The sequence below is a fragment of the Muscardinus avellanarius genome (genome assembly GCF_963383645.1).
Source record: "Muscardinus avellanarius genome assembly, chromosome: 5".
NCBI lineage: Eukaryota > Metazoa > Chordata > Mammalia > Rodentia > Gliridae > Muscardinus > Muscardinus avellanarius.
In genome coordinates, this window is record NC_137790.1 from 713,752 (window position 1) to 735,321 (window position 21,570).

General features: G+C 64.4%; 1 protein-coding gene across 1 annotated transcript; it reads right to left on the reverse strand.

Annotated features, from left to right (window-relative positions):
* Positions 1 to 472: 472 nt before the first annotated feature.
* Positions 473 to 16,105, reverse strand: COL6A1 (collagen type VI alpha 1 chain; the record flags this gene model as incomplete). The annotated part of the gene is made up of 35 exons (XM_080696836.1): positions 473 to 1,095; positions 1,214 to 1,243; positions 1,835 to 2,015; positions 2,092 to 2,275; positions 2,659 to 2,768; positions 3,054 to 3,187; positions 3,560 to 3,568; positions 3,747 to 3,783; positions 4,046 to 4,081; positions 4,333 to 4,398; positions 4,484 to 4,546; positions 4,785 to 4,820; positions 4,941 to 4,991; positions 5,245 to 5,307; positions 5,429 to 5,491; positions 7,035 to 7,097; positions 7,807 to 7,869; positions 8,125 to 8,160; positions 8,243 to 8,296; positions 8,381 to 8,443; positions 9,145 to 9,207; positions 9,368 to 9,421; positions 10,026 to 10,070; positions 10,150 to 10,176; positions 10,483 to 10,509; positions 10,595 to 10,639; positions 11,013 to 11,066; positions 11,713 to 11,757; positions 11,835 to 11,855; positions 12,041 to 12,061; positions 12,135 to 12,263; positions 12,476 to 12,635; positions 14,134 to 14,334; positions 15,340 to 15,469; positions 16,009 to 16,105. The coding sequence occupies 35 exons, from the start codon at positions 16,103 to 16,105 to the stop codon at positions 473 to 475; spliced, it is 3,084 nt and encodes a 1,027-aa protein (XP_080552962.1).
* Positions 16,106 to 21,570: the final 5,465 nt, after the last annotated feature.

Genomic DNA, 21,570 nt, shown 5'->3' on the forward strand with positions numbered 1-21,570 from the left:
AGCACCTTTGTGGGGGGAGGGGCCGGAGTCCACGACTCCCTTGCCCCACCCGGGGGAGGCCGAGCCGTGAGCTGGAGCTGACTCGAGGCTCCTGTTTAAAAAGCCTCCCAACCTCAGTTTCCAAAACAGACTCACAGTCCAGCATCTCAGGACAGCTACAGAGCAGGCTGACTCAGGTGTGGATGAGATGCGAGTGGAGGACTCAGAAAGCCCCACTGGGGGCGGCAGGAGAAGGGACCCCAGGAAGGGAGGAGGGGCGGGGCCGACGCAGCCGGGTGCAGGGGAGGCCTAAGAGGCCATCACCAGGTGCGGAGTGCGAGGCGGGAGGGACGCCAGTGTGCACCTGTCTGCGGCTCGGCTCGGTGCTCCCCTTTGAGAGGAGCCTCACTACTCGCTAGTCGGCCTGGTGGGGAGCTGGTCACACTCTTTCTGCTTGGGCGTGGGTGGGGGCCGTCTGCGGGCTTGCAGGGGGCTAGCCCAGTGCCACCCTGCGGGAGACAGTCTGGTAGAAGACGCCGCGGAGCAGGGCCTGATAGCTGGGCACACGGAACAGGTGGCGCTCCCCGAAGGCCACGTCGTACTCGGCCGTCTTGCCCGTGACCAGCACGCGAACGTGGGGCTCATTGACATGGGGGCCAACCACCACCACGAAGATCTCGATGCCTGCTCGCTGCGCCTCCTGCACAGCCTTCTCGATGGCGGCCGCCGTGGCCCCCTGCGAGTTGCCGTCGGAGAACAGCAGCAGCCTCTTCTTGGCGGCGCCCGAGGAGGCCTCGCGGTAGAAGCGTGTCACGAAGCCCAGGGCGTCATTCACGTCTGTGGCGTCGTTGAGGAAGTCCATGCTGTCCACGGCACTGGCCAGCACGGTGTAGTTCTGCAGGAACTGCAGCGCCTGCCGGCCCGGCCGCTGCTGGCCTGGGCCGCTGTACTGCACCACGGCCACCCGCACATCCTGGGAGGGGTCCGCCCTGCCTGCCGACAGGAAGCGCTCGGCCAGCCGCTTGGCAAAGCGCTTGGTGGTGTCGAAGTTGTGGCTGCCCACGCTGGCCGAGCCATCCAGCAGAATGGTGATGTCGGCCGGGGAGGAGAAGGTGACTGCGGACGGGGAGGCAGCCATGAGCAGCGGCCCTCCGCCATGGCTAGCCCTGCAGGCCCCCAGCCCGCAGTAGCCATCGCCGGGAACCCCTCGCCCTTGCCCCAGCCCCATACTCACTCGGACAGGTGTAGTCTGGACACTTCTTGTCTGTAAAGAGAAGACCCCACACATGAAGCACCTTCCTCACACCTGGGCCACAGCACACCGGACTCTGCCTTGGGCTCAGCTCCTGCTCGGCCCCTCTGTCCACCAGGAAGGCCAGTCCCTTCCTCAGGGACGGCAGACAGACCCAGACACAACCCTGCTCCTCATTCCAGCCCACAGAGGGAAGGGCAGACCTGAGAATGGGGAAACTGAGGCCGGGGTGGTCCACAGGTCCCATGTACTGTACTGGGGGCTCACGAGGGCCGCTGTGTGAGATGCCCGAGCCCAGCCAGGTGGTCCTACCTGCTGACCAGCTGCAGCATGGTGGAGTCGGATCTGACCCCCACACCGAGCCTGAAGGCCATCCAGGGTGGTGGGATAGGGTCCCCGCGTGCGAGCGCGCCCACCCCCCACGTCCCTGCCAGGCACAGCTTCAGGCCAGGCCATGAGGCAATCTCTGGGATGGTCTCTGGGCCCCAAGACACCTCCATGTCTGAGCTGGCCTCCATGCCGCCCTGCCCGCCAGGCACCGCTGCTGCCCTGCCCACCTATGCAGATCTGCCCTGCCCACCTATGCAGATCTGCCCTGCCCACCTATGCAGATCTGAGCTGTGATGTTCTTCAGGAAGGCGTCGTCCAGCAGTTCCGCGTAATTCTCCTTCACCAGGGAGATGCCCGGCCGGCCCTGGGGCGATGGGCCTTGGCAGGAAATGTCGTTGAGCTGGTCAGAGCCCGCGACGAAGCCAAACACGTCCTTAATGCCCACAGAGACCACCTGCGGAGGACAGGGCGTGCTGGTGGGATGCTCCCAGGGGCCACAGGCAGGCGGGGAGGCCTGGGGCACTGCGCACCTGGATGTCGGGGCCACAGAGCACGCTGAGGGGCGTGGTGTCCCTCTGGGTGTCCGAGCGCCCGTCGGTGATAACCAGGGCGATCCGGTTGTTTTGGGTGGGCGGCAGCAGCCGGTTCCGAGTGTACTGCAGTGCCTCGCCTGTGAAGGTGCCGCCCGCCATCCACTGCAACTTCTTGATGGCCCTGCGTCAGGCCAGGTTGAGGTCAGCACCAGGTCAGGGCAGGGGCAGAGCTGGGGTCAAGACTAGTCAGGGTCAGGGGTGGAGTAAGGGCTGGGGTCGGGGTCAGGGTGAGGGGTCAAGGCCAGAGTTAGGATCAGGGTCAGGGTTGGGAGTCAAGGCTGGGGTTGAGGTGAGAGGTTAGGCCTGGGGTCGGTCAGACTGGGCTTGGGGTCAAGGCCAGGGGCAGGAACTGGTGGGGAGGTCAAGGCTGGGGTTGTAGTTAGGGGTCAGAGCCAGGGTCAGGGTCAGGGTCAGGGTTGGGATGGGGGCCAGGCCGGGGCTTGGGCTTGGGGTCAGGAGTTGGGGCCAGGGTGGGTTTGGTGGGTCAGAGTCTGGCTTGCTCACTCCTTGAGCTCCTGTGCGTTGCGGATGTTGGGGCTCTGCAGATCCACGTGCTCCTGCATCTGGTTGTGGCTGTACTGAACCACGCCCGCATGCGACTGGCCAGGCTCGAACTGCAGTGGGGACAGCGGTCAGAGGCCCCCGCGCTCACCAGATGCAGCAGCCCGTCTGCTGGTTCCCCCAGGGCACGCACAGACCCCAGCACACAGCGCCCCCATTCTGCCCTTGAGGGGCGAGTCCTGGAAACCCTCAGGACTCCGACCCACACCCTGGAAAGGAGCCAGGGTACTGTCCTGTTGCCAAGGCAGAGCAGGCTGCGGCCACAGCAGGTGCAGTGGTGGGTGTCCTGAGCTGCGGGGCACCAGCGCATCCCTGCGGGCTGGGGCCTCATGGCTCACCTTGACCAGCTCGTCCCTGCTCAGCCGGTCAATGACCTTGACGATGAAGTCCTTGGCGATCTCAAAGTTCTGCAGGCCGATGCTCTCGGAGCTGTCCAGCACGAAGAGGATGTCGATGGGCCCACACTTGCACTCTGAGGACAGACGGTCAGTGGGTCTTCAGGCCCCCAAGGGCCAAGTGTCGGGTCAGCCTGCGCTGGGGTCCACCCCCTCTCATGTCCCCTTGGCAGTGGCTTGTTGGGGAGGCCTTCCTGCCCACCACCACTGGGTCTCCGAGCCAGGAGGGACAGGTAGGCTGGGCTGTGTTTCTGGGGAGCGGTGGGGGACAGCAGCACCCCAGGACCATGCCGCTGTGGTGGTGGCATTTGTGGGTGGGGCTGGAATGAGGGGGAGGGGCAGCTGCCACCCAGCAACCATGGCGACCAGGGGCTCAGTCCCTCCCCGGGCAGGACTCTTAAAGGAGATCCCAGGAGAAGCTTCTTGAAGAGTGCAGACATGGGACTCACCACAGCAGGCTGGGGAGAGAGAGGAGGGGCTTCAGTGACAGGGCCCAGGACCCCACACCCTCAGAGACCCCACCCCACCCTCCAGCCCCCTTGAGTTTGTAGAGACCCTTCTGGAGCAGAATAGCAGGCGCGGGGCTGGGGGGACCCTACCACGGTGCCCTCGCCGCTGGACTGGTGAGGTACTCACAGCACATTTTCATGATGATGTCCAAAATCTCACACTCCTGGGGGAGGAAGAGTGGAGGTGTTGGCGCGGCCCTGCCCTGGGGCCGGGGCGCCCCACGTCCTGGGCGTGCCGGCTCTGCACCTCGGACCCTTGCCACCAGGGCACAGGTCCCCAGTGTGTGACTGTGATGCATCACCATGGGCATTTTTCCTTCTGAGTCATCACACACCCACAGCCATGTGTCCCCATGCCCATCATGTGTGCCCGTAGTCACCCACAGGGCCCGCGGCAGAGGCAGAGGTCAGCGCACACCCACTTACGTCTGGCCCGGGCGGTCCTGTGTGTCCTGGGGGTCCCTGTCAGGGCAACAGCAGCCAGGTGAGTCCTGTGGAGCCCAGGGCCCCCTGCCCACCGGGCAGGCCTGCTCCCCTCCCCCTCACCCAGCCACCTGTTGCTGCCCAGCAGCCGCGGCTCTTGTAGCAGCCCAGGACCTTTGAGGCCACCCTGGATGGCTGTGCTGCCCTCGATGGGCCCTCCCCTGGGGCCCCACAGCCTCCCCGCTCCCTGCCCACCCCAGGCAGCCCTCCCCGCCTGTCGCAGTGCCCACCTGGGGGCCTTCTGGGCCGCGGTAGCCCTTTGCTCCTTTGGCCCCCGGGGGTGACAAGTCATTGTTCTAGAAGGAAATGGCCTTGGTCAGCGCAGCCACGGGCGTCCCAGGGTTCAGGCCCCTCCTGCCACCCGCTCCTCTGCCTACTCACGTCCTCTCCAGGGTCCCCAGCTTCGCCCTCGTCCCCCTTGAGGCCCGGGTAGCCTTTGGTGCCCTGAGGGAGGCAGGACACAGGTTAGTGGGGTCTTGGGGGACAAAGAAGGCAGGTGTGAGCATGGCGGGCCATCCCTGAGCCCTGGGGCAGCCTGGGCCACCAGGCGCATGTGTGTATGTATGTGCATACACACAGGTGTGCTCCTGTGCACACACACGACTGCACATGCTCATGTGGGAGTGAGTGTGCAAGAGTGTGGGAACATGTGCGCTGCTCACGCCTGTGGGGGTGTACTCACGTTCAGTCCCGGGGGGCCCCTGCTGCCGGGGTAGCCCTGTGTAGAAAAGCAGGGAGTCGCCCAGGTCTGACGTGCGAGTTGGCCCAGTCACCAAGGTCCTGGACCAGCTGGCCGTTCTGCCCAGTCCACCTGCCCAGGGTGCCTGTGGTCACTTACGGGGAAGCCGGGGAAGCCCTCCGTGCCATTCCCGGGGGGGCCGTCTTCACCCTGGGGAGCAGAGCATCATGGCTGTCAGTCACTGCTCCCCAGACGCCCATGGACAGCGCAGGACGGCCACGCTGGGCCCCTCCCCCGGCATGGACCTCGGTGGGCCTGGCCCCGGCAGCCTCACAGTGAAGCCGGCTGTGGGCGCCACCGGTCCTCGCAAGACCCCCACGGAGACTCCTTCCTCAGAGGCCGGATCAGGCAGGGACTTCCCAGGGCTGACTGGGGTGGGGACATGGCAGTGCTGGTCACTCACCCTTTCACCCATCAGGCCCTGGTCTCCAGGGGGCCCAGCGGGTCCTGGAGCTCCTCTGAGACCCTAGGAGACGGAAGGTGAAGCCAGGTTTTGACATGATGTGCTCCGAGGCCCAGGGCAGCACCAGAGAGGGCCAGCGCTGGTGGACACTCAGGACGGCTCCTCCCACAGAGTGGGCACTCACCTCGGGCCCCGGGGGACCCTCGTCGCCTCGGTAGCCTTTAGGTCCAAGGGGGCCGGCCTCGCCCTAGGAGACAGAGATACCGTGGACCCAGGCCAAGCCCTGCCGTTCCCGCGGGAGCAGAGGGTCTCAGAGAGGGAGGTGCAGTGGGCCCGCGGGGACCCTGGTGCAGGGGGACCTCTCCAGGCCTCAGGGGATCTACTGGCCTTCGGGCCCTCTGCACATGGGGCTGGGGCTGCCCTCTTCTTGCTTGTGGCCCCACCCTGAGCCTCCCACACCACCTGGGCAACTCTGGACACCCGCACTGTGTGGGGGCCTGCTCCGCCTCTCCAGCCCCCACTCCCCAGACCCCCAGGCACAGTGGGGGGCAACCTACACACGCTGGGCCTGCTCCTGAGATCCAGGACCTGCCCGCCTGGTCCCCATGGGGCTGAGCCAGGCCTCCTGGCACCTCTGAGGCCCCAGTACTGCCTTAGGGCTGAACGCCCCCTCACCCCCAGGTTTGCTGGGATTCCTACGCTGCCTCAGTGAGACCCCTGAACCCTGTGTGGGGCCAGGGTTTCCAGATCTGCCCTGAACCCTCACTATCCCTACTGCATCCGCCCCCTGTGCCCAGACCCCTGCAGCCCCCACCCAGCTCCCTGAGCGCTTGGAGGACCCAGGCAGGCACAAGGGACACAGCGTTAGGTCACACGCTGATGTAGCTGGGCTCCCCGTCTAGCATTAGGCTCCCATGAAGACTTGGGCCATGCACCAGCCCAGTCATGGGTCCTGTTGCTGCCCCCAGCCACCAGGCACGGGTCTGTGGTTAGGAGTCCTCCTGCACGTGGCCCTGCGGACAGGGTGCCCTCCTGACTGCACCTCCCCTGGAGTCGGAGATGGCCGCGGACCCCCTCTATTGGGCCCTCCCCACTCCTTGCGTGGTCTCTAGACGGTCTCACCCACATCCCTGAATCCTGAGACCAAAATGATGGCCCAAATCCACTGTGGCCAACTCACACGGGATGGAGCCCCCACCCCGCCTCCCAGTAGGTGTTCCAGCCACCTCACGGCTTGGGGCCAGTGTCCACCCCTGGTCCTCCCTGTCCTCGTCCCCAGGGCCCACCGCCCCTCCCTCCACTCTGCCCCCCATGAGGGGCTGTGCTCAGGAGCATGGGGGGCTTCACACGTCTGTATTCTGGAGGCTCTGACCACAGGCCATGGGAGCAGCTGGCCCTGACCAGGACACCCGAGTTCCTCAGAAACATGTACATTCAGGAAGTGCCCAGTTAGAAACAGACCCCACGATGGTCAGCTTTGGGGGCGTTTCAGCCTCCTCCCAAGCAGTTGACTTGGCTGGAGCGAGTTGTATGTGAGTGGACAGCCATGGACACCCCCACTGTGTGAGCGCACAGCCATGGCTGCCCCCGTGGTGTGAGAGTGGGCAGTTGTGGACTCCCCTAGGGTGGTATGAATGGACAGCCATGGACGTCCCCATGGTTTGTGAGTGGGCAGCCGCGGCTGCCCCTGTGGTGTGAGTGGGCAGCTGTGGACATCCCCATGGTGTGTGAGCTGACATATGTGGCTGCCCATGGTGTGAGTGGACAGCTGCCCCCACGCAGGCCCCTACCGGGTCTCCCGGGATGCCGACGGGGCCCTCTCTTCCTTGGTCACCTTGGGGTCCAGCTTCACCCTGGAGGGACAAGCTGGTGAGAGGTCGGTCACATGGCTGCTGTCTGCCCGCTGTCCAGGGAGGAGACACTGCTCTGTGGCCAGCAGGCAGGTGTTACCAGGCAGGGCTGCAGGGGTCTGGCCACTCCACTGGGGGTGCTGGCTGCCCGCAGCCTTTGTCCGGCCTCTCCTCCTGGCCCTGTTTTGCCAGCAGAGGCCCAGGCAGTGGGGTGAGGTCGTGCCTTCCTGGGAGGCCACAGCTGGTCCTGAGCCTGAGGCTGTTCTGAGGGCCGAGCCCTGGGGCCATGGTCTCAGCACCAGCCGCAAAGCCCAGAGCCTGGGCTTGATTCCCAAGTGGGCTCCCAGGGAGGGCCGGGAGCCCTTCTGGGCCCAGGCTGGGTGCCTGATGTCTGAAGCTGCCTTGGGGCCGGGTGCTCCAAGGTCTGCCTCCCCTCTCCAGCTCTGCCGGCCACCCCCTGGGTCCAGGAGGACTCTGCCAGGGGCTTGCAGAACAGAGTTAGCCCAGAGCCACTTGAGGGGACCGATGGGACTGCCCTGCAGAGGTGACCAGCCAGGCAGCCGGGGCTGGGCTCTCAGTCTTGCCCTGTGCGTGGCCTGTGCCACGGAGGTGGAAACCATCAGTGCAGGCATCACAGGCTGCGTGGTGTATCCCGTGGCCCTGACCCCATCCTCTGTGTGACCCCTCAGGGGCCGCCTCTGCTGGGGCTCACCGGGTCTCCTCTGGGCCCCCGCACACCTGGCGTCCCCCGTGGTCCTCGCTCTCCAGGCCCACCCTGCGTGGAGAGGGGAGAGGCTGTGAAGTTGCCAGGGCGAGGTTCACCTGGGGGCGAGGCTGAGAGCCCCAGGCCCAGGCTGGTGCTGATGCTGGGCCCTGCCACATCATGCTGGCCGAGTCTCCCCGCGGGCCGCGGGCCCCAGGCCCCAGCACAGGGTTCCCGGATGAGAAACGTCCAGGTAGCTAGGGTGTCCTCAACGCCCAGAGGGCCAGGGCTGAGTGGGGAGCAGGACAGCAGCCGGCGCAGACTCACCCTCTCCCCTGGGGGGCCGTCTGGTCCCGCGTTGCCCTGGGGATGCAGGAACAGAACTCGGTTAGTTTGCAGCAGCCTGCGCTCAGCTCAGCTCAGCGGGCAGAGGCCCGGGGCTCACCTCATCACCGGCCTCTCCTTTCTCTCCGGGGGGACCAGGCTGGCCGGGCTCGCCCTGGGGAAGGACAAGGGTGGAACGGTCTGTCCAGCGTCCCGACCCAGCCCTTGTGTCCGTCCCTCCTCACTTGGCTTCACTCACCTCGTCTCCAGGTGGCCCCGAGTTCCCGGGTCTCCCAGCCTCTCCGTCGGCTCCAGCTTCACCCTGGGGATCATCACGGGGTGTGCTCACTCTGGGGGTGCAGCCCACAGAGGCCGCAGTGATCGACATCATAGGATGCCCTAGCCTCCCAGGCCCCACCCCTCAGCTGCAGGACAGCCAACCAGAATGCTTCAACTGACCTGACCCGGCTGCGAGCCAGCACCCCCGGCCTGGAGGGTCATCTGTCTGCCCTAAACCACCCTCAGCTTGTGCTTGGTTCCAGGATGCTTTTGCCCCAATACTTGGGGTGAAGTCAAAGCCCCCCTCTCTCAGCACATCCTGCTCTGACCAGGAAATCACCCACCGCAGTGGATACTCAGCCCTGAGGGGCTTAGAGATGGCCTCCATCAGGCTGGCCTGCCCACAGCCAGCAGCCAGCCTCTCCGCCACCCTGAGCCTCGGATTTCTTGATGAACAGATATTCTGATGGACGGGGGAGCTGCGGGTCTGCGCAGTGGCTCCTCAAGACTGGGAGGGGCGGTGGGTGGCCCTAGCCCCAGGGGGTTGGAAAATGCAGGTTTCTTGAGGGACACCAGGGGACAGGTGGCTCTCCAAGGCCTGTCCCCACTTGCCTGTCCACAGGATGTCAGGGAATCAGAGCCAGGGCCTTCCCGGGGCTGCATGGCCACACTCCCGGGAGGGGCCTAGCTCCCAGGGCCCCAGTGGCCGCGGAGCCCAGAGCCGCTCTCCAGCCCCCAACTCACCTTTTCCCCTTTCAGGCCAAAGGCGCCGGCATCTCCCTTGGGGCCAGGGGGCCCCTGAGCGCCCTGGAGGGAAGAGGGCAACGGCGGGTCACAGCTGGCAAAGGTCTCTGTGGCCTCACGAGCTCAGGCCGCAGAGAGGAGTCAAGCATGACTCTCAGAGCCCACAGGAAGGACACGTTCCTGAAAACCCAGCCCCCAAACATGGATGCAGGAAGAGACTTACATCGAAGCCTGGAGAGCCCTTGCAGCCTGGCAGGCCTGGGTACCCTGTCTCCCCCTGGAAGGAGGGGAACCGCATGATTAAGCCAGTCGGGTGGCCACGGGGAATGTGGGGACAGTCAGCCCTCTCTCCTGTACCAGCTCTCCCAGGAAAGCCTCGCTGGTGACCTTCTGTGACCCAGCCCTGCAGCTGGGGTTACTTCCATGATCCCCCATCACCTCCATGCCCCCCGTCACCTCCATGCCCCCTGTCACCTCCATGCCCCCACCCCCCATCACCTCCATGCCCCCACTCCCCCGTCACCTCCATGCCCCCCCATCACCTCTATGCCCCCCATCATCTCCATGCCCCCATCACCTCCATGCCCCCCATCACCTCCATGTCCCCCCGTCACCTCCATGTCCCCCTGTCACCTCCATGCCCCCGTCACCTCCATGCCCCTAGCCCCCATCACCTCCATGCCCCCCTGTCACCTCCATGCCCCCCCGTCACCTCCATGCCCCCATCACCTCCATGTCCCCCACCCCCCATCACCTCCATACCCCCATCACTTCCATGCCCCCGTCACCTTCATGCCCTCCATCACCTCCATGTCCCCCACCCCCATCACCTCCATGTCCCCGTCACCTTCATGCCCCGGTCACCTCCATGACCCCCTCACCTTCATTCCATCCACCCCGTCGATGCCACGCTTGCCCTTCTCTCCCTGCGAGGCACCAGGACAAAGGAAGGTCAGGTGAAAGTCAGAGGGCTGAGGGGCCACCCCACCGGCCCCGCCCACTCACCTTGTAGCCCTTGGGTCCTCTGGAGCCCTGTGGACACAGGAAGTGCATGAGGGTGGTGCCCAGGGCTGGACTCCCCTCACCCAGGCTGCCCAGCGGGGCCTGGGGCAGGTGGAGGCTGGCAGGGACCCGTAAGCAGTCACCCCACGCCCGAGGGTGTGCCAGCCGGCGGCAGGAGTCCAGGGACCTGGCCAGGTGGGGCGAAGGCAGGTCCCCGCGTTCACGCGGGCATCACTGACCCTGGCGTCTTGAGACGTCAGCATGTCCTCCCGGAGGCCAGGGTGACGCCAGACCCCACAGTGCCCCGAGGCGCGTCCTGGTCCTGAGCCCACTCACCTTCTCCCCGCGACTCCCCTTTTCTCCCTGCAAACCAAACAGGAAGGAGACGCCATTGCCGTGGGCTGCCCCGAGCCGCCAGCCATATGTCCCACCCCCTAAGGACACGCACCTTCATCCCCTGGTATCCGACCGGTCCGAGGTCCCCGGGTCTTCCCTGGAACAGAAGAGGGGTCAGAGAGACACCCCTGAAGGGCAGGGGCAGACCCCCGCCAGCCCACCCACCCCTCGCTCCCTCTCAGGCCTGGGCAGGAGGGGCTCCACAGTGGAGCTCCAGGCTGGAGGGCCAGGACATGGGATGGGGCCGGAGGGAGGGCAGGGGCAGGGCACCTGGAGGGGGTTAGGACACCTGGGTGGGGGCAGGCAGGGAGGGCATTTGGAGGGGGGAGAGGATGTTTAAGGTCCTGGGACTTTGTTTTCTATGGGACCCAGTGCTCAGAAGACAGCCATCCTTCTGGAAGCTTCCAACGCCCACCCCCAGCCTCAGGCTTCCCAGCACCCTCCCCCTGAGCCAGGCACTGGGCGCTCACGGGTTCTCCGGCTTCTCCCTTCTCTCCGGGGAGACCTGGCTTTCCTCGCTCTCCCTAGAAGACAGAGCAGAACAGGTCAGAGAATGGCCCCATTTCTTCCAGAAAGGAGAGAAAGAGGAGCCTGCTTGCACATGGAGAAAGTTCTTTAGAGATTCCACAGGGGCCCCAGGGCCCACCTGGCCTCCAGGCCCCTTCACCATGGCTCTGGCTGGCTCTGGGGACCCCATGGAGCCCCGCCAAGGTCACCCCCTCAGCTGCAGCCAGGGAGCAGCCTTTGATGGCTCTGCTCAGCCCGTGGACCGTGGCCTGTGGCTTAAGGGCCGGCCACCCCAATCTCCCAAGTTGTCAACACTGGCAATGAAATCCAATGTGGAGCCACACCTGGCCTGGGACCCCAGGGTTTCGTGCCTGGCCCCCAACCCACTCCTGCCAGAAGCCCATCCCAGGAGTCTGTGCAGCTGTGAGGACGCTCCTGGTCCCAGGGTGCAGCTCCCCAGGGTCCTGGGCTACGGGGCCTGGTGCCCACCCAGCCAGGCCCGCTGCCTCCCTGGCCGCCAGCGCCTGGGCTGCCGCACTCCGCTTGGTATCAGTGTGGCAGTCAGCTCAGTGCCCCCGGACCCGCCCACTCAGGCAGCAGCAGTGCTGGGTGGTGCTGCGGGGTGCAGGGCCCAGAGGCTCCCCACCCCAGGTGGCCGCTCACCTCGTAGCCGGGGTCGCCGCGGGGCCCTGGAGGTCCTCTGGCGGGCTGCAAGACACGAGGTGGGGGAGTCACCCTCAGGCCTGGGGGTGCAGGGTGGCCCGAGCGGGTGCTGGCACACTCACCTGGCACTCAAAGGAGCAGCACTGTGGGAACAGGAGACGTCAGAGCGGAAGGAGGGCGGCGCCCAGGCTCGCCCCACGGGGCACCTGCCCTCGGGCAGGACGCACTCTGCACGCACGCGTGCACAGCATGCCCAGACACCGGCCTCAGGCGTAGGCTACGCGTGCCCGGAAGCAGGGGCTGGGGGGGCGACGGGGGAGCCTCTTACCACTTGTTCCACGTTGTTTTTCTGAAATGGAAATGGAAAGGAGGGTCACTCTCTCCTCAGCGCGGCCCGCGGGGGCGGCCGGGCGGGCGCTCACAATCATGTCCACGATGGTGTCGATGGTCTGGCTGATGGTCTCCTCCGCGTCCCGGCTCTGCCCCCAGTCTGCCGCCGTGAAGTTGCGCCGGTACGTGTGGTCCGTGGCGATGATGCTCAGACGAGGCTCCTGGGCACAGAGAGGGCCAGGATTAGCCAGCCCCGCGCTGCCGCCGGTGCCCACCGCCCGGCCGAGGGAGGGCAGGACGGCTGCCGTGCGCACCGTGAAGGCCCCTATCCTCGCTGCAGGAGGGAGGCCGGGAAAGGACGCTCCGTGCACAGGCCGGGAGTGAGGGGAGCAGGACCTGTGCGTGATCGCGGGAGGCCAGGGCTAGCTCTCACCAGGTGGTCGGGCGTGATGGCCACGGAGAAGACCTTGATGCCCAGGTGCTTGGCCTCGTTGACGGCATCCTCCAGGCCCCCACATGGCTCCTTGTAGCCCTCCAGGGGGTGCCCGTCTGTCACCACAACCAGGAACTTGTTCTCCTTCAGGTGGGAGCCCCTGGGAGGCAGGCCGCGTGAGGTTCTGGGCTCCCCAGCTCGGGCCCTGGAGCTGCAGAGCTGAGGCCCAGAGCACAGGCGAGCCAGCCCGGACCCTGCCACGGCCTGGGCCATGCTGGGACCAGCCCGTCCTGTGCTAACCCAGCTGTAGAAAATGTGGACACCAAGCCGGGTGCGGTGATGAACACTTGTAATCTCAGTACATGAGAGGCTGAGACGGGAGGACCACGGGTTTGAGGACAGTCTCAGCAAGTAGTGAGATCACCAAAATAAGAACAAAACAACTCAGAGGTAGAGTGCCCCTGGGTTCAATCTCCAGTGCCACCAAAGGAAAAGAGAAAGTGCCGACATGGAGAACGCGTTCTCCTGGGGCCACCTCCCTCTAAAACCCGCTATGGGTGATGTGCGTGGTCCCAGGGGAGAGAACGGGCCCTCACACCGACCCAGGGCTCCGCCTGGGGGGCACACGGCCCAGAGCGCGGGACGTGGGGCCTCAGTGTGACCGGCCTCAGGGGAGCCCGCAATGGGGCCGCGCTGGGGGAGGGTGGCGTGTGGGCAGCTCCTGGCGGGGAGGGAGCAGCCCGCCCAGCCCTCCCTCCACTTCCCACTGCTCAGATGGACAGGCGCTCACAGGACAGGCTCCACGCCTGGGCCAGGCCCCGCGGGCTGGGCAGACTTCGCTGAGGAGGGCCGCACCCCCAGCGGCGGCGGCCGGCTTCCCCTGGCCCCCCTCAGGTCGGCCTGTCTGAGTCTCTCCATGTGTCTGTCTCTGCGATCATCTCCTGTCCCTGTCTCCGTGTCTGCGTCTCGGCCTGCCTCCCCAGTGTCCGTCCCTGTCTCCGTGTCTGCGTCTCGGCCTGCCTCCCCAGTGTCCGTCCCTGTCTCCGTGTCTGCGTCTCGGCCTGCCTCCCCAGTGTCCGTCCCTGTCTCCGTGTCTGCGTCTCGGCCTGCCTCCCCAGTGTCCGTCCCTGTCTCCGTGTCTGCGTCTCGGCCTGCCTCCCCAGTGTCCGTCCCTGTCTCCGTGTCTGCGTCTCGGCCTGCCTCCCCAGTGTCCGTCCCTGTCTCCGTGTCTGCGTCTCGGCCTGCCTCCCCAGTGTCCGTCCCTGTCTCCGTGTCTGCGTCTCGGCCTGCCTCCCCAGTGTCCGTCCCTGTCTCCGTGTCTGCGTCTCGGCCTGCCTCCCCAGTGTCCGTCCCTTTCTAGCCCCGTCTCAGTGTCTGTGTGTCTCTTCCTGTCTCCATCTCTGTGTTTCCGTCTGTCTCTCGCTGTGGGTCTGTTCTCTGGCCACAGTGGGGGCAGTGCCTGGACCTGCGGGGTCCCTGGCGGTTGGTGTCTCGGGCTGCGGGTAGGCAGGCGGGAGGGTGGGAGTGGCGCTGTGGGCGCCGGAGGGCGATGGTCAGGGCGTGATGCCCCCGCGACACGTCTCTGGGTCTCAGGTGTGGCTCCGGACGCCACTGCGCACGGGGCTGGGGCGCCACGCAGGGGAGAGCCTGGGACTCACCCCACCAGCAGCTCCTCCAGGCCCCGCTTGATGGCGCAGTCGGTGTAGGTGCCCTTGCCGAAGTACTTGACGGCATCCACGCTGGCCTTGAGCGCGTCGCGGCCGCCGGGCATGCGCGTGAGCCCGCGGATGATCTCGACCTCGTCGCTGTAGTGCAGTGCGCCTGCGTTCCACACCAAGTTGCGGTCGCAGCGGTAGTACCTGCGGCCAGGGCGATGAGAGGCCGCTGAGGCCCAGGAGGGCGGTGCAGGGTGGTGCATCTGGAGGCGGCTCAACCCGTGGCCAGGACCCCTGCGTAGCTGGGGGAGGGTGGGGCGGGGCCGACCCCACGTGGTCTGCACGGCCTGCCTGAGCATAGCCCTAGGCCCAGGGTTTTGCTCTGGGGTACGGTAGTCCTGCCACCCCTCCAGTAAATGGAGGTGCCAAGGCCCCTGCAGGGGTGTTCGTAGGGGACAACTCTATTTCACAGGTAGGGAAACTGAGGCAGGGGCCTTTGTGAAGCGGCGGGACCTCTAGTGCAGTGTCCACACCAGGGCTCCCTGCTCCACATGTCCACTAACTGTGGAGCTTCTGGTCCCAAAGCCCCTGGGCCGGGAGCCAGAGCTGTCTGTGTCTGCAGCCCTGCTAGGGAGGCTCCTGGCCCTGGTCAGTGGCCAGCAGGGCCGGGCGGGGTCAGGAGAGGGGCCTGTGCTGGCCGGGCCCTGAGATCCCACTCCTGTGGTGCAGAGGGCTCCGTGGCGGGGTCCGGCCTGCCTGCCTCCCCGGGCCCTGCACCCAGGCATCAGCCATCGCTCAGGTGGGACCGGTGGGTGAAGTGCGCCCCACCTGCACCCAGAGCCATGCCTGGGTCCCCAGGGGCTATGGGGTGGGTAACAGGCCCTAGGGACACTGGGGTGTGGGGTCCAGGCCCCGGGCAAAGACTCTGCCTGTCCACAGGAGCAGCAAGCGGGGTCCATCTTGTTGCTGGGGCCCGGATGCTAGGCAGAATGTGGCCAGGAACCAACTCCCAGCTTCACTCAGCGGCTCCTGTGTTTGGGGCTCCGGGACCCCACAGCACCGACCCCACAACCTTCCTGGGGCTGCACCATCTCAGGCTCAGCCTTCCTCCCACTGGCCTGTCTGAACTGGGGTGACGCAGGGCGGGGCTCTGCCTGCCCATCCCCGAGCCCAGGGAGACACAGGGCAGGCTGCAGCGCGACACCCTACCTGTCCCTCAGGTTGTCAATGAAGCGCTTGGTGAAGGACTTCACCTTGTCCACCAGGGCCCCGTAGGGCTTCAGCCTCAAGGCCACGCTCTCGGAGGTGTCCAGCACGAAGAACAAGTCCACAGGGCAGTCTGGCCAAGGAGAGGCCATAAGCTGCGCCCTCTGCCCCCCCTGCTCCAGGTGTGTGGATCCTGTCAGCCAGCCCCACCCAGAGCCCAGCCGGTGCCCCCTGCTGTGGGGAGAGGCCACCCCCAGCCTGGATGGAGGGAGGCCCTGCATGCAGCCACCCACCGCCGCCACCTTGCTGGAGTTGAGGCCGCCCTCTGGGCTCCTGGCCTGGCCACATAAAGGACTCTGTTTCTTGCTAAGTTTTCAGGTTGGACTGAAGCTTTTTGAGCACACGTAAAGTGCGTGTGACGAGGGACCAGGTCCCTGTGTCCAGAGCGAACTCGCGGCATCTGGCCAGCCGGGACGCCAGTTCACAGAGACAGAAGATTGACGGAGTGACGGCCACCAGCTCCCCTGGAAGCAAGGCCTTGCTGGGGGAGCCCTGGCCCCAGGCACAGGCAGCGGAGGGAGTGGGACCCTGGCCGGCACAGCCCTTCTCTGCCGCTGGCCTGCATCCCTCCAGCAGCGGGAAGCAGGGCAGTCTCCAGTCTCCCCCACTCACCTTGGAAGGTGCTGGCCCTCGGGGCAGCAGGAACGTCCTGCGAGGCCACCCAGCAGGCCCGCAGCAGCAGGGGCAGCAGGGCGCCGGCCAGCCTCATGGCGCTGGCCCTCACTCACCACTTAGCGGACAGCTGAGCTGAGCAGGGCCTGGCAGGGTGGGCCGGCCGCGCAGTGCAGCGGGCGAGAGTGAGGCTGTCTTCGCTCAGCCCCGTTACAGCTGCTGCCGCGGGAGGGGCGGGCAGGGGAGGGGCTGCGCCCGCTGGGCTGAGTCATGGCTCCCCTGGGGTCCCTCCCGAACCCTCTGAAAGGAAAAGCTCCTCTCCTCTGGACACCCTTGCCCCAGGACTTCTCGGATGTGGAATCCCATTTCCACCTGATGGTGAGACTTTCTTTTTGGACTTACTCTGAAAAGTACAATAAAAATAAAACACCTAAAAAAATGTGTGACTCAAAGCAAATTTCTGTGAAAACTTTCTGGTTGTTTCAGTCCAGACGCCTTCCTGCAGCCACCGCTGCCTCTCTCAGACCCGCCGCTCTCTGCTTCCAAGCAGATTTTCACGGGTATATTTATTCACAGTTTTAAATAAATCTTTATAAGAGATATTTTGAATTTTACTATAGGAAGACAAAGTTGTCAATAACTCCATAGGGGCGTGTGCAGTGATTTCGATAAGCCTGGGTTGGGAGACTCCAGGTCAAGTCAGACCCATCTCCACACACAGAAGTTTCCAGAAGAGCACTGGAGCTGTCTATATTTGCTTAATATCAATCTAAGTGTATTATATTACATAATGTAAAACCATAAAAATGATTAAAATATGAATCTGGTCACTACTAAAGAAGTGTGTGGGGAAAACCTCCAGCCTCGTGTTCATTCCTCCCCTCCGCCACCATTATTCCAGAATGGCGCCCACCACGCCCTGCCTGCTGCGCAGAGCCACCACCCGGTCAGAGGCGGTGCCCTTGGCACCTGCAGCCTCTGGCCTCCATGCGGGAGGGAGGCCTGCGCCCGCGGCCTCTGCACGCCTGGGCCAGCCGGCCAGCGCAGCAGCTCTCCTGCGCTCCGGGCCTGGGCCTGGGGACAGGGCCATGTGCGGGGCCTGGCTCCCAGGTCCCAGCCGCCCCTCGGCTCCTCCCTCTGCCTCTCTGCCCGCCCCTCTGTCCCTTCGTCCAGGTCTCTCTTCCTCTGTCTCTCTGTCTCCATCTCGGCTCTGCCTCTCTGTCTGTCTGTCTCCGTCCATCCCAGAACTCTTCAGGGCCCTTCTGGGACCACTCAGCTGGTCTCTGGAAGTGTCTGTGCCCTGCACACACCTACTCAGATCTGGAACATTCCCCACTGCTGAGCCCTCACACACCCCTGCGGCTGCTTGGCTCCGGGAGAAGCTGCCCTGGGGTAGCTACTGGGGGGCTAGGGCTGAAGGGCTTGGGTGTGCAAGGGGCCCTGCACCCTCCTCCACCCGTGCGTGCATGTGTGAAGGGGCAGAAGCCCACAGCTCCCCCTGTAGCCCAGGGCTCCCTCCTTCCTCACTGATGGGGAAGCCCTGGGGCCCCATTGGCCCCTCTGCTGGGCTCCCATCCAGGCTGGGAGCAGCCTTTACCTCCACTCCTCCAGGAGCACCCAGACCACAGGGCGGGGCTGCACCCCAGGGGGGCCTCCAGGTGGGAGGCTTGGGGCCACATGAGGGGTCTTCACTGGGAGCCCCTGCCCTGGACCCCTGGTGGGCCGCAGGTGGATGTGGACACTCGGGCTTGTCCCTCCTCCTGGCTCCCTGGGCGGGAAAGGGGAAGGAGCCCCATATCGTGGCCAGGCTTTCTGCAGACCCATGGAAGTGGGTGGACACTGGGAAGAAAGAGAGGAGTCTGCCCTCCCCGCTCAGTGCACACTCACCAAGACCCCGGGACCTGCCACCACCTCGGTGGAGCCACAGCGCCCCCTCCGTGCCTGATCCAGGCTCGGCCACTCCTCTTCAGAAGCCCTTTCTTCCAGCTTTCTGAGGACTTCTTAAAGGCCCAGGAGTGATGTGAAGCTGCCTGTGTTTAACTGGACTTGAATGTGATCCAGTGTGAGCAGACATCGTAAACCCCGTGGGCCCTTGCTTATACCTGTATTGGGAAGAGGCTTCAAAATGTATTAATATACCAGTATTGGGAAATATTTTCAACTTTCAAAATATATCTTCGGTAGTGAAAAAGAAAAGAAAAAAAAGCCGGGAGCTTCAGGGAAAGGGCTGCAGAATTCCAGGCACCAAGGGTGATTAGCAGACAACAGAGACAGTCCCAGGACCCCTTTTCATTGTAAAGATAAGATTTCCTGAGGGTGTGGGAGGATGCCATAAGCTTTCAGGAGATCCCAGACTCTGATGCCTTCCAGAGATACCAGACTCCGATGATCAGTTAACACATTTTGGGGTGTAACAAAAGGCTTGGGGTCTGTACTGGAGACAGGACAGACCTACAGGAAGGAATCCCCACATCAAAAGACTGGCCCCAGCCAGGCGGGCGTGGTGGCGCACGCTTGTAATCCCAGAGCTTGGGAGGTGGAGACAGGAGGATCGCGCTGGTTCAAAGCCAGCCGTGCTGGCTTAAGAGACCCTGTTTCCAAAAAAATATAAAATAGGTCTGGGAGTGTAGCCCGGAGGTAGAAGGGCTTCCAGGAGCCCCAGTACCACCAAAAAAAAAAAAAAAAGACTGGCCCCAGAGGGGGTGGGTCTAGTTGGATCAGACTATTATGAGTATAAAATGCTCTGGGTCCAGAAGCCTCTGGTGACTTCTTTTTTCTCAAGCACCCCCCCACTATTTTGGGTATAGGGGTGTATTAATCTATATTCTATCTTTCGATGTTTGTAACAATAAATTCATTTAAGCTTCCAGCAAGAATTCAGACTAGAGTTGTCTATACTTAGTTCAGAACAAGAACCCGCGGTTACATCTCTCTCACCGTAGCTGGAAGAGTTTCCAGGAGCCCAACAGGGTCCCTGGAACAGTTCCCTCGACCGTAACATTGCTGTGAACCGCTCTTATGTTTTAATATTCTGGTAAAACATTTTCCAAAAAGCAACATGGCCCTGCTCACTACTCTGTGAATGGTGCCGGCTCCTTGTGAATCCTGAGTCCCTGCCTAGGCTGAGGAGGGTCCTGGGAACTTGGGGGATGTGGGGTTCGCAGGGCAGGGAGGCCCAGGACAGGAGCCCTGCTGGGCAGTGCCCTCTGTGGGCAGCAGGGACACCTGACAGGCTCCTGTCTCTGGGCCACACGGGCCTGGGAGCACGTATGCCTGCCGAGGACAAGGCCTCAGAGTCCCGGGCGCAGTGCTGACCTCCAGGCCCAGCCCCAGGTCGCCGGCACGTCCCAGGTAAGGAGTGGGCAGCAGGTACCCTGCACCGCGCCCTGCGCTGTGCCAAGGGTCTGCATCATGGCCAGGGGTCGGCACACCACACCAGCAGCCCCACCAGGCACTCTCCCGGCTCTGACGCGGCGAGCCCGTTGCTCTGGACCGGAAGCCGTCCTCCGCATTGCAGAGGCGGAGAGGAAAGCTGCCCAGGACTTCCACCCCTAAAAGGGCTGTGCTTTGAGGAGGTTCTGCGCACGCCCAGCCAGAGGCAGAGTGGACGCTAAGCCCAGGGGCCAGCTGCCAGGTTTTGAGGAGCCCCTGGCTGTGGGTGTCCCGGAAGTCTGTGCTCCTTCCCAGGGCGTGGGCGCCTGGACGCGCCCTCACCGGGACCCGCAGCCCCAGGCCTGAGCACCAGCCAGACAAGGACTTTTCTATTTCTTTTTGAGCCTCAACTTTAAGTGCATTTTATCCCAACTTAGAACATGATTCATCAAGGAAATAATGTTTTCCATAGGCTACACACACGGTTTCCATGGCGGCCTCGCTGTGATGGTGGGCTGGCCCAGTGCCTGACTGGTGCAGCCCCCCTGCAATGGACACTGGCCCTCGGCGGGGCCGTGGCTCTCTTCCAGTCTGGGGTGCCCCTCCTGGGCAGCTTGACCATGAGAGGACTGCAGTCCACCTGGCCATGGCTGGTCAGGGCTGCTGGTTGCTGTGGACAGGCTACCCCTGTCGCCCAGCCCTGGATAAGCCATCCAGGTAGGGGCCATGGTGGCTGGACCTACTTCTGGCTGGGCAGCGCTAGCCATGGGCTACCAGGGCCACCACCTGGGAGGAGCAGCTGTGACACTGGTCAGCATGGAGCACTGAGTCCCTTGAGTGAGCCCTGCGCCCTAGGTGTCAAAGAGCCTGAGCAGGAAGGCGGCCCTCTGGGAAGCTGCAGGAGCCGCCGGGGAGACGCCTGCTCAGGGACACGCGCAGCCAGCTCTCGCCCTGGGCTGGGGACGCCCGCAAAGCGGTCAGGGCCCACTGCCGGTACGGGTGGGAGCCGGCTTACACAGCGTGGTCTGGCAGCAAGCCCCCAGCCCGCACACAAGCTCGCCGCCTGCCTCCCGCAGACCCGCAGCCACACCAGAACAAACGCGCAGCATCGCCACAGGGAAAGGCTGGTGGCAACCTGAGGCTCAGCAGCAGGGACTGTTCAATGAGCCCCAGGCCCTGCAGCCATCCTGGGGCACTGGCGGCTGTGGAGACCGGGTGGCGAGGCCCTCCCACAGAGCAGGCAGGGCCAGCTCTGGTGTATGTTTTAGGGGTCTCTGGTTTCTGGGGCATGGGTCAGCCTACCCCCAGGCACACGCCTGCCTCTCGGATCACTTCTGCGTGTGTGTGCAACCTTAGGACAGAGCTTTCCGTATGCCGGGATCCGCACCTCCCCAGGGGCTCAGTGAGTCAGGCTGGCCTGCTTCCCAGCCTTGCACATTGGCCTAATTAATTTTTGTTCTGTTGCCTAAAAGCTGAGGGTCGTACTTTCTGGTGAGAACCAGACACTGAGCTCTGGCTGTGTGTACCAGCATGAAAGGAACACTACAGAAAGGGCACCCGACACCCAGAGCCCCACAAGGTCGGGGGTGGCCTGGCCGGAGCATCATGGAGGCCTCCCAAGGCTGTGCAGAGGGTCGGGTGGAGGCCATGGTGAGCCCGCTGTGGCCATCAGTGCCTAGTCCCAGGCCCACGCGTCTGGGGACATGCGTTCTGGGGGCTACGCCAGCATCTGACTCAGGGCGAGTCTGTGGGGCATTGCTTCTGTTCACATGGACCACAGGACTCCGTCCCACTCAGGTCCTGTGGACAGCCTCCCTGAACTGCCCAGGGCCCGGCAGAGGCAGGAGACACGATGTTTAACTGAGACCTGCTCAGCCAGGAGCGGCGCCTCGGTGCAGCATGGGCAGAAGGCTCCTGGGGGCTCCTGGGGGTCCCTCCTCCCTGGTCCCCCGTGAGGCTGTCACCTGGAGGATGCGTGGCCAGCCAGGACAGCAGGATGGGCCGCAGGAGGCCACAGTGGTCTCTCTGTGCTGGTGACGGTGGGCATCTGGGCTGGATGCCAGCGGGGACTGGTGAAGAGGCCATGTCTTACTCCACTGGAAGGCCACCTCATCATCCTGTCATCACTAAAGTCCCCAGGGTCCTCCCAGGGAGGCCTCTTCCTTGCCCCAAGTAGGCTGGGCAGGGTGG